We start from the raw sequence: 12,161 nt of genomic DNA, 5'->3' as shown, positions 1-12,161 counted from the left end.
CATTGGCATTGGAACTACACTCTTCTTTTCCTCTCATCTTGTAAAGACCAAATCTGTGTTTGCGCCCAGAGAAGAAAGGAGAATCTCTATTTATGTTAGCTTCAACAGGAACAGAAACTGTTTAACTCCTTAGTGAGATGGAGAAATAAAATGACCTTGTTGTATGGGCTGAAGATACACAATTTATAGATTTCTGTAGTAGAACTTCAGACACCTAGCCTATGTGGCATAACAAATTGATATGGTAAATGTTCATCTCTTGTTATAACCACATAGAAGTGCTGGTCAAATCAGAACAAAAAGTTTACATGCTTAGCCTAACTTGAAATCAGATAAGCAAAATTTTTAGGCTTTGGGAATGAAAAGAGGACTCAAAGCCAGAGAAAGGAGTATAAACTGAAGCTGAAGAGCTCCTGAGAATGTCAAAACCAGATATGGACCTTAGAGGTGTAACAGTTTGAGCTCAAGATATGTGTAAATATGGAGCTAGAACTAAGACCCCAGGAAAAATCTAGAAGTTGGAATGTTCTATACTATGTAAAACCTGATGAACTACTGACTAGACTTTGCTCATTGGTCCAGGAAAGCATCCAGGGCATTCACATTCAGACCAGAGCCATTGTCATGAATGGGAAGAGACATTTAAGAGAAACTGGGCTCTAAAGTTGTATCAACTGTGGGTGTGAACTTAAATTCACACATTCCACAGGCAGCAGAAATCCTAAGCTGAGAAATTTTTTTTTTTTAAAGAGAGAGAAAGACTTTTGATTTTTTTTTAAGAGAGAGTGAGAGAGGGGAGAGAGAGAGAGAGAAATTTTTTTTTTTAATATTTATTTTTTAGTTCTCGGCGGACACAACATCTTTGTTGGTATGTGGTGCTGAGGATCGAACCCGGGCCGCACGCATGCCAGGCGAGCGCGCTACCGCCTGAGCCACATTCCCAGCCCCTAAGCTGAGAAATTAACAGAAAAACTAGTTTACAAACCGGTGAAACTTGTAGGGCCCTTGGCAGAGGCAAACTTAGAACTATTCTTGAGGGAATTCATTACTCTCCTCAGCACCCAGAACTCCAACAGAAGACAATCCCAACTATATGTGAAAAAAATAGTAATGAAATTATATACCTCACAAAAAAGTTAACCATCATGGGAGTGCTTGCCTGACACAATGGAAGAAAAGTGCATCCTGAGAAGTAGAGATAATAGGACAATTTTAAAGAGATGTTAAAAGAGATGGAAAATTGTTTAAGAGAAAAACCAAGAAGGGATAAAAACTGTGGCAAGAAAAAGGCGGCTGGGGACGTGGCTCAAGCGGCGGGTTCGATCCTCAGCACCACATACAAACAAAGATGTTGTGTCCACCGAAAACTAAAAAATAAATATTAAAAATTCTCTCTCTCCCGCCCTCTCTCTCTCGCTCTCTTTAAAAAATAAAAGAAAAGGGTATTGTTGGTTATCTGTGGGCTTTACAAAATGTGTAGTCCATGAGGGGCAGAGATAAATTGAAAACAAAATTGTTGCCTTTCAGAAATTTTTTAGGAAATCATAGCAGAGGGAAAGATTAAGATGTGTTCAAAATAAAATAGATTTTTATCTTTTCACACTTACCTGCAATTCTCTCAGATAATTCAGTCTCAGCTTTTAAAAAAATATATTAAGAGCAATTCTGTAGATTTGAAAAGCAAATTAAAATCTGTTGTCCAATCCATCAAAATAAATCATTCATATAACTGAAGAATGAGTGAAGTCATGAAAGGCATCTATTGTACTTTGACCTTTCTCATTAATGTCAATGTTAATATTGACAAATACTCATATTGGAACTACACTGCTTTTTCATCTGCAAACATAAGTTCTACAAAAATAAATGAAAGCATTCTGTAAGAATCAAGTTACACGAAAAATATTATAGTTTTATTGTTATTTATAAACTGTATTATGTGTATCCTCTATATCAATATAATTTATAATTAACTTATATATGTTATGTGTATATTTATTTCCAGAAAACCACCCTTTAAACATTTGCCAGCACACTATATATATGCTCATTATTTAGAAATGGCAGAAATTATATGATGTAGATCTTGTTCCTCTCCAACTCCTACTCCCTTTTTAACCCCACCTACATTTACACTTATATCCACAGGAAGAGGCATACAAACTCTGCTACTATCCACTATCAGAACATTCACAACACAATTTTCTTACCTCATGATCTGTTTTCTAAAAGTATAGACTAATAACACCAAGAAAAATTTAATAAGACTTTAATGCTTAAATTCTCTCCAGAATTTCTCCTCTTGAACACATCAATACTAGAGTTTATCGTAAAATAAAAGGCAAATATCAAGACCAAAAAAAAAAATACTAGAGTTTATCTGTTTATAAGATAAATGAAAAGCAAAGTCATGGCAGCTAAAAAACTTAAGCCTGCTGAAATTATGGATATTCTAGGCAAACTTCTCATGATATAGATACTCAGAGAGCTCTCTGAGAAAGGAAATTGGGGAAATGTTGAGGCAGTGGAGAGCCAATTCACTCCATGTAGACCACTTTCCATCACATCTAACTTTCCTCATTACTGAGGTAACAACTCACAAAATTCTTTTTACTGTGATAATCTTCAAACTACATATATACAAATGTAAATTGCCCTTCTCTAATAATAGGGCATACAGTAACAGAATGAATTTGAAAATCTCTTCAGGCAAAACAATACAGTAGCTAACAGATGGCAATGGTAGATAGGAGTTGGCACATAGGCCAGATTTAAAAATGCTTGGAGAGATTCTGTTTCAGGTTATTTGCCCAATCAATACAGAGATCCTTCTCATACCTTTTGGAAGAGGAGATGCCCACCCTTTGGCAAACATTGAATATCACTACCTGACACAAGAGCTTATTAATTTGGTATTCTTCTCAGAGTGTTGCATATGATGGTTGGATGGTTTTCCTGTTTTTGGCCATTGACAAAAGGCTTCAGGATATTTATTCAGCATTTGTAGAAACTAGACTGCTGAAATACCTGTCTATTGTGTTTATTTAAGAAGAACACAGATGATGGGAGAATAAAAACATTCCTCTCAGGAGAAATTTCTACAATAGTCAGTATCTTGTGTGTAGTGCCAAAGAAAAAAGAAACACTGTCATTATTGATGGACCACCTCAAGGACAACCCTTTTTGCACATTGCTTTATAATTGTCTTTATCTATTAAAATTAAACCAGACCCAACCACTGACACATTAAGAATCACTAAAAGATTTTATTTGATATGTACTTTCAACATAGCCCAGAGGAATGACAACTAAAATATGTGTGTGTGTGTGTGTACACACACACACACACACACACACACACACACACACACTGGTAGTTTCAGCAACTGGGATCCCTTACAATAATGTTTATCAAAATATCTGGATTGACCTGGACATGGTTGTACACGCCTGTAATCCCAGTGGCTGGGGAGGATGAGGCAAGGGGATCACAAGTTCAAAGCCAGCTTCAGTAATTTAGCAAAAACCTCAGCAACTTACTGAGACCTTGTCTCAAAATAAAACATAAAAATGGCTGGGGATGTGACTCAGTGGTTGAGTGACCCTGGATTCAATCTGTGGTACCAAAAAAAAATCTCTGGATTGTCTGCCATCTGGTTTGATATTTCTTAATGCCTTCAATTTCAAAAGAATAAAAGGTAGCAAGGCAGAGGGGAAAAATCCTGTCTTCAGATTTAGAGAACTAGGTGCCTGATAGGGTGAATCATACAAACTCTAGAATCCAAAGAAACTTTACAGAATGTTGTTAAGAGAAGGATATTGCTCCATAGACATCCGTGAAAGAAGCACATAAGATTGACAGGGTAAAATTATTGTGTATTTATCTCAGTATCCACATTGGATTATGATTCATATTTGACTTCTACTTAAATAACTAAGCCTCAGAAGAAAAACAACCCATGCAACATTTCACTGAGACTTTTGAGTTCAGCAAGCACTTTTGCATACATTGTCCTGTTTGAACCTCTCAAGTTTTATTACCATCCCCATTACATATATGAGAAATCAGTTTACATAAAGTTAGGTAATCTGCCTAGAGCCAGTTTCTTTGTTCACATTAGATCAAAAACTAAGATTTAAGTTTCCTGACTCTTAGTCTAGTGCACTTTCCAGTATATAAGATAATCTTGTTTTTACACAACCTTATATGAAAGCATATTTCACATAACCTTATTTCAAATTTGTGTCAAACATATAGGGCAGATTCTTGACAGGGAAAGATCTGACAACTATGATAAGATTAAAAGGTCCAGGACACATCATTTTGCTGAGTGATAAATTTTCAGTGTAATAAAACTATCATTTGGCAACAAATCCCTTATTATGAGTAAGCTCAGTCTATCACACAGTAACCATATGACTATGAAGTTTTGTTAATTTCCAATTTATCTTAATGTAGACCTTAATTCCAATAAAACTATTTCCTTGTGAAAATGGTTCTCTAAAAAAGTCATCTGCTAGTTTGATGATTAAAGAGATTTGGTTTCAGAAAGCACTCACTTTTAGAACATGGAAGCTTTGAATTTATTTAAATGTATAATGGAGAATTTGTCCATAGTTTAGAATAATGGTGCTGAAAAATTACTATTAGCTCCATGAGGAAAAAATATTTTACATTGCTTCATCTAGTATTTTAACTAAGGAAAAAGAGTACATTTTATGGAGTGATATACTGTAATATGATTTATGGATTTGGGAATTCCTTAGTCAAAAATATCAAGATTGTGCTCTTCTACTACTTTTCCCATACTGTCTTAATATTGTATTACAATTGCTTATTTGATGAGAAACTTAAAATTAAAATGAAGTATTTTTCTACAATCATGATTCATAATAAAAAGTACTGAAATACTGCCTATAATTATTTCAACAAAGTGGGTGATGAAAAGAATAATTATGATAAGGTATATGCATATGTACTTTTATAGATACATTTGTAATTCCAAAAATTTCCTTTGGTTTGTGTATTACTCAGGGTTCTCCAGAGAGGAAGAAATTATAAGATCATCATTAGAGAGATAGATAAGTAGATAGAGTAGATAGATAAATGATAGAGGATTTATTAGATAAATTACATCATGTGACTATGGAAGCTAAAGAGTCCAATAATAGGCTATTGCAGGCTTGAGAGCCAGGAAGTACCATGCTTCAGCCTCATAATAAGGGGAGGATACAACTTCAGTTTCCAAAGCTGAAGGCCCAGGAACTATAGGAAGCTGATGGTGCTAGTACTTAAGTCCAAATCCAGAGAACTTGGACTTCTGATGCTGAAAGACAGGGGAAGACAGTTGCTCCAATTCCAATAGAGAGAGAAAGAGAGGGAATTTTCCTTTCCTCTGACTTTTAATTCTACCCAGGACCCCAACAGAGTAGATGGTGCCCACTCAGTTCACCACCTCCAATGCTAATCTTTTCTGGATATGTCTCACAGACATATCCAGAAATGATGTTTTACCAGCAATCTATGTATTCCTTAGTCCATTCAAGTTGATATCAAAACTTAACAATCACTGTTTTTTATATTGGTGTTTCTTTAAAAAGATAATGATCAGAGTAAAAAAAATTTTCTCAGTGCAATCTTAATAATAGTGGGGATAGTCTCTTCTGATATGTCTTCTTATTAGTTAAGGATTAACTCATACTTTTGATTAATGTTACCTTCAAAGGCAAGTCCAACTAAGCAGTACTTAATTCTCTCAAAAAAATAAGGGATTATTTCCATTTGATTCTTTCATGTTAGTTCCTGGGAAGGAAATCATAAAAATAAATTTAAAAATGAGTACTATTCTTTATTTTTGTTTATATAATAGCTTGAACATTTAAATTTCCCAGAAGTCCTCATAATATTTTAAATTTTTTTTGCCTGTACAATGGTAAGATGATTAGAAGAACAGTTGAAAAATATGTCATCTCTGAGTTTTCCTTCAGATATTAAAGGGCTCACCCTTGGCCTCTAATGATAACCAGTAGTCAATTTTCTCATTTTATTCCTCATTCTCAGGTAAGCCTCTGAATATCCCTTGCAAAGCATTCTTTGGATTCAGTGGAGAATCTGGGCCAATGATCTACTGGATGAAAGGGGAGAAGTTTATTGAAGAACTGGCAGGCCACATTAGAGAAGGAGAAATAAGGTACAGAACCTTAATTGTTTGTTTTTCTTCGCTGTCTTTGCAGTTACAAAATAAAATATCCTAAAAAGGATTCTGCCTAGGATTTTAGTTGCAAATTCAAATCACTCCATTCTCTAAAGCGGATCTGGTAGACAAACCAAGGGTAACTACCTAAAGAAATGAAAATTTGTAAGCTGCTAATAAACGTGTTTTTTTCAGGTTCTAAGAATATGTCATAAGAATATAATGACCCTCTCAAAGTACCTAAGCAAATTCCTTTGAGTTTCCAAAGCTAAGGCTACTGTTACTCCATCCAGTCATAGCAAAGGTCCAAACTGTGCAGGTGACTTCTCAGTCCACTGGGCAAAAGTTCATTTACTCCCTTGGGAACAATCTTCATATGTCACAAGTGTAAAGCTGTGATGGCAGTAGCACACTGATAATCTGCCAAAATCAGTGTTGACTCTTTTTGAATAGAGTTTATTTTTCCCAGCATCCACTGCTCATCCTGAAAGTTACTGATCCTTCAGGTTAGCACCTCTCTAGACCTTGCTCACTCTCCTGTTACCCAGTTACCTTCCTTGTGTAAAGGTATGGATTCAATGCAATTGTTTTTTTTTTTCATTCTAATTAGTATCTTCTTATTTTTTTCAAAACAGAGATAGGACACTTTTCTTAACTTATTCAATCTGTGATGTTTCCTATTGATTTCACTAATAACGATTTGTAGAGTAGGTTCCCCTTTCTGATAGGGATTGGGCTACCTCCTCTCAACCCCCATCAATAATCATGTGCTAGAAATTAATCTAGTATTTCAGTACATGTTAATAAGGACTCCTTAAGATTTCTTACTGAATATATAGCAGTGTAAATGAAACAAGTATACTTTATAATATTTACTATAATTAAATATAATTTATAATTACTCCCATGATAATCATTTCCACGCAATTTGATGGTCCATGAATTCCAAGAGCCTATACCAAATATTGACTATAGGAGATATTTCTAGAAAAAAATACATGAAAAAATGTTCAGTGTCATTAGTCAACATGGAAATGCAAATAAATACCTTTATGGTATCACTTCATATTTACTAGTATGGCTTCAATTTAAAAAGCACTTTATAGCAAACATTGGTGAGGATGCAAAGAAATTGGAAATCAGTTAAAATGCAAAACAGTGCAACCACTTTGGAAAACAGTCTCATAAGTCCTCAAATAGATAAGCATATAATTGCCATTTGATGCAGCAATATATCTCTTAGATATGTAACCAAGAATAATCAAAACATACATCCTCACAAAAATGTATCCATGAATGTTAATAGTTGCTTGATTCATAATACACAAAAGGTGGAAACAATGTAAATGTCTACCACATAATGAATGGATAAATAAAATGTTGTGTATTCATACCAAGAATTATTATTTGCCATGAAAAAAATTGAGGGACTAATATTCCCTAGAATATGGATAACATTGAAAATATTTTTTCTCAGTAAAATAAGCCAGTGAAAAATAAACATATTAACATGATTCATGTAAAATGTTCAGAATAGGAAAATCCATGACAGAAAGTAGATCACTGGTTATTTAGGGCTGGTGAGGAGGGATAGAGTGATAGGAGGATAATAGCTAAATTTTGTATGGGTACATTTATATGTATGTCATAAAATACAACTTAATGTAAAATATATCATTATAAAGTATACAATTCATTGGAATTCAGTGCATTCAAAATATTGTGCAACCACTACCACTATATAGTTCCAGAACATTTTTCACCACCCCTGCCCCCCTCACAAAAAAAAAAACCTACTTTGCAGTAAGGGACTGAATAACTTACATCCTTCCTTCCTTCCTTCCTTCCTTCCTTCCTTCCTTCCTTCCTTTCTTTCTTTTTTTCTTGAGGTGATGAAAATGTTATAAAATTGATCATGTTATGTTTGCACATATCTGTGATTATTCTCAAAATTAATTGGGTTATATACTTTCAATAGGTAAATTGTATATTATATGAACTTTATCTTAATAAATCTGCTTTTTAAAAAATTCTAATTCTCTAGGATAGAATAGATTTTCAAAAAATTGATATATTACAAATATTTCTTTAGGATAATTCCAGTATGAACATTGTTTCCTAATTAGTATGACTTTATTAGGCAATTTCAAGTTAAAATGTATTTGAAATTAATGCTACTGAATTTCTATTAAATAATTTTAGAAGGTACATGCTTAGGATCATTATAAATATATATACCTATAAATGACCTTAAGGGCAATGCTTCACTTTTTTTCTGAGAAAGAAACTGGTCCCCCAAAGGGTACATGGTTAGTTAGTAGCAGAATTTCTACTACCAAAACTCAGAGCTATGTTTTGCCATCAAGAGTAGTAATTATATGAACCTAAAGTAATTATTTCTCTTTTCTTGCATATGACTAAGTGGGCTTTAAAAAACAAAAAAACAGTTTTATTGGGCTTAATTGACATAAAATAAACAACACAAATTTAAAGTGTACAATCTATACAGAGTAATTGATATATGTGTACACTTGTGAATTCATTATCATTGTGAAGATATCATACCCACATTTCCTGGTGCCACTTTGAAATTCTTCCCACAAGGCTTCCTGTCATGATAAATGGTCTGAATTTTCTAGTGTTCTATCTTTTTAAAACAGAATCATATAGAAGATATCTTGTTTTTGTACAGATAATTTAACCCAATTAGTTCAAGATTTATTCACCCTACTATATGTATCAATAGTTCATTCCTTTTTTTATTGATGAGTATTGTTATGTGGATATGTAACAGTTTAGTAATCCATTCACCTGTTGATGGACATTTGCATTATGTCCAGTTTGTTTCTATTTCAAATAAAGTTGCTATGAACATTCATATACATATTTTTCTATGCATATCTATTTCCATTTTCTTGTCCAAATATAAAGACATAAAAGGGATAAATTATATAGTGTTTAACTTTTTAATTCATTTTAGCTATCTTCCAAAAATAAACTTTATTTTTTAGTGCAAACTATAACAAATGTGTTTTTCAATTATTTTGATCCACAACATTCATTGTTTTGGCTTTTAGTGAGTTATTCTTATTATTAGTCCACAAGTAGGGCTGGGGATGTGGCTCAAGCGGTAGTGCGCTCTCCTGGCATGCATGCGGCCCGGGTTCCATCCTCAGCACCACATACCAACAAAGATGTTGTGTCCGCTGAAAACTAAAAAATAAATATTAAAAAAAATTATTAGTCCACAAGTAATACTTGTACATATTTATGAAGTACAGTATGATAATTTAATGCATCTACACATTGTGCAGTGATCAAATGAGGTAATTAACATTTCCATTTCCTCAAACATTTATCATTTTCATGTGTTGGGAACCTTTAAACTCTTCGAGAAGAAACCTTGATTTTTATAGTAATTACTAACTTACAAAAAACTTGTGAAGATATTATGGAGCGTTCATATATACCTAATACTTAATTTCTCCAGTTGTTAACATCCTAAATTGCTATGCTACATTTGTTATAACTAATTAACTAAAATTGATACATTATTGTTAATTAAAATCTTTTTTTACAATTCCAATTTCCTTAGTTTGTCTCCTTCCTTTTTCTCCTCCAGTATTATTTTTTAAGAACATACCTAACTATATTCTAAAATGGTTATACAATTTTATAAAAGATGAAGTGAGACACTGCTTGTGTTGCTCTATAGCAACAAATGATTAGAATTGGTTGGAGACAGGGCTGGGGTTGTGTCTTGGTGGTCTAGCACTTGCCTAGCATGCATGAGGCACTGTGTTCAATCCCTGACACCACATAAAAATAAACAAATAAAATAAGGGTATTATGTCCATCTACAACTAAAAAAAAATTAAAAAGAATTGGTTGGTGTCAAAACATATAAACATGAAGTAATTAAGTTGAGAAGAAGCCAATGTACCAGGTGCCAAATGAGTCAACAGGCTAGTAAGTGCTATAGAAGTCAACCTTTCAGGACTTGCAAAATGCTATTGTTTATTTGATTTTTGTTACATCCCCTCTTCCACCTTTCCCAACACCCACCTGTGGTTTAAAAAAGGACCATATTATATTTACAGTGGAAGAGAGTTATAGAAAATTTATTTTGAAAATTTCACACAACCAAATTACTAACTACAGACACTTTAGGAGAAATAAAGAGGCAGAAATTTCTGGCCAACAAAAACATATAGTTGGCCATTTTGTAATATTAATTGTGAGATCTTTGATTTATTTGGGAGCTTGAGTGGGTTCCAGCATTCCTTCAGGCTATGGCCATTTATGCTAACCTAGAAGTTAACTACTAGACCCTGTCTTCTAGCCTTCAAAGCTTATGTCCTTGTAACAAAGCATACAAGATTTTTATACAGCCTGACAGATTGGAACAAATCAGGCAGTTTATAATTTAAAAAATTCTAATCATCCTATTACTAGAACCAAGAGAAGACATATATTCTTTCACAGACAATTCCTACACATTGTCTCCAAAGGAAATAACTCTGAAGGTAAAACACTATATTTTAATTGGGGGATTCCTCTCGAAGACATTTCTGTAAATAAAATTTAATTTTGAAAGCATGGCTCTCCTTCAGAATTTTCTCTGTCACTCCAGGTTATTATAAAAAAATACTGTAGACTGGATAATTTATAAATAGTAAAATTTGTTGCTCACATTTCTGGAGATTGGAAAGTCCAGGATCAAAGATACAGAAGATTTATTTTCTTGTGGGACCCTGCTCCTCATAGATGGTGACTTCTTTGTGTCCTCATAAGCAGAAAGAACAAAGGAGTTCACTTCAGCCTATTTTATTATAAGAGCACTATCACATTCATGAAGTTGGGCCCTTCAGGGCTTAACCAATTTTGAGAGGCCTCACCTCTTAATCCTATCATATTGAGTATTAGGTTCTAACACATGAATGGAGGCACTAACGTTCAAACTCTAGAAGGGATGTTTTATTCAATTATTATTTTAATTGAATTATAGCTCATGTTGTGCACACGTGTCAAAAGTCTATTGCTTTAAAAAGTGGGTAGTGATTATTAGGCATTGAGAAGTGCATGTGGGGGGGATGGTGGTTGGATTTGATCAGTGCACAATGTACACATGTATAAAATATACTGAATTCCATTATTATGTAAAACTAGTATATGTTAATAAAATTTTTAAAAGTACGTTGCCAAGTAGATTAAAAGTGGGGATATAAATAAACAGCTCTCAGGCAGTTGACTTATGGAGAAGCTGTCCTAGAGGCGTAGAATCTGGCAGGAAGACTAGCCCCTCGGCCTAGGTTCTCAATTTCCTAGGCAGCAGCTTGATCCTACAAGTATGTGTTGCAACTTTTAATCTCTTAGTATTGCCCCAAAGGAATGGAGGATTTTTTTAAATCACTCAGGGGAAAGATTTGGATACACACCGAGGGCTTGATGATATAATGTCACTCAGATTTCAAAAAGTGTCACCTCTGTATTTAGCAGATTCCCTGAAGCTTGACTAGCATATGAGATGAAATTCTGGCCAGCATTTTAGAGTTCTCATTTGTTTGCTCTCTGGGTCATTTTGACCACTGAGGTCTCTAACAGCTCCTGATTTGCAGCTCATTGCCAAAGCACTTAGACCCTGCACTGGGCATACACATTCCCCTTTATCTCCCTTTAAGCAAAGATTGGCAAAGGCCTCCCATGTCTCTGATGTTGCTAAGAGATTAAGCCCCAAGAAAATCTGAGCTCAAATGTAGCATCTATTCACAACTGCCAGCCTGTCCCAGGCAACTGCATCAGAACCCTTTCACTGAATCAAGAAGATATAATTTGTAGAGATTGTAAGGAAATTATTTTTGTGTGTGCATCATTGCAGAAGCTGCAATTTTGCAAGTTTTTTTCTATAGTTTTAAAGGCATTCCAACAAACTTCTCTCTGCAAACTTCACCATGTCTATTCAGAGAA

The 12,161-nt window shown here is 34.0% G+C and overlaps 1 protein-coding gene across 1 annotated transcript in view; it reads left to right on the top strand.

Moving 5' to 3' along the window:
* Nucleotides 1-12,161, top strand: part of Il1rapl2 (interleukin 1 receptor accessory protein like 2) — a 516,192-nt gene that overhangs the window by 461,404 nt on the left and 42,627 nt on the right. Inside the window, exon 7 of the mRNA XM_077793619.1 lies at nucleotides 6,062-6,191. Within this exon, the coding sequence (XP_077649745.1) occupies nucleotides 6,062-6,191 (130 nt within the window). The remainder of the gene's footprint in view (nucleotides 1-6,061; nucleotides 6,192-12,161) is intronic.

Source organism: Urocitellus parryii, chromosome X, assembly GCF_045843805.1.
Source record: "Urocitellus parryii isolate mUroPar1 chromosome X, mUroPar1.hap1, whole genome shotgun sequence".
In the NCBI taxonomy this organism is placed as follows: domain Eukaryota; kingdom Metazoa; phylum Chordata; class Mammalia; order Rodentia; family Sciuridae; genus Urocitellus; species Urocitellus parryii.
This window is presented reverse-complemented; position numbering and strand designations above follow the sequence as displayed.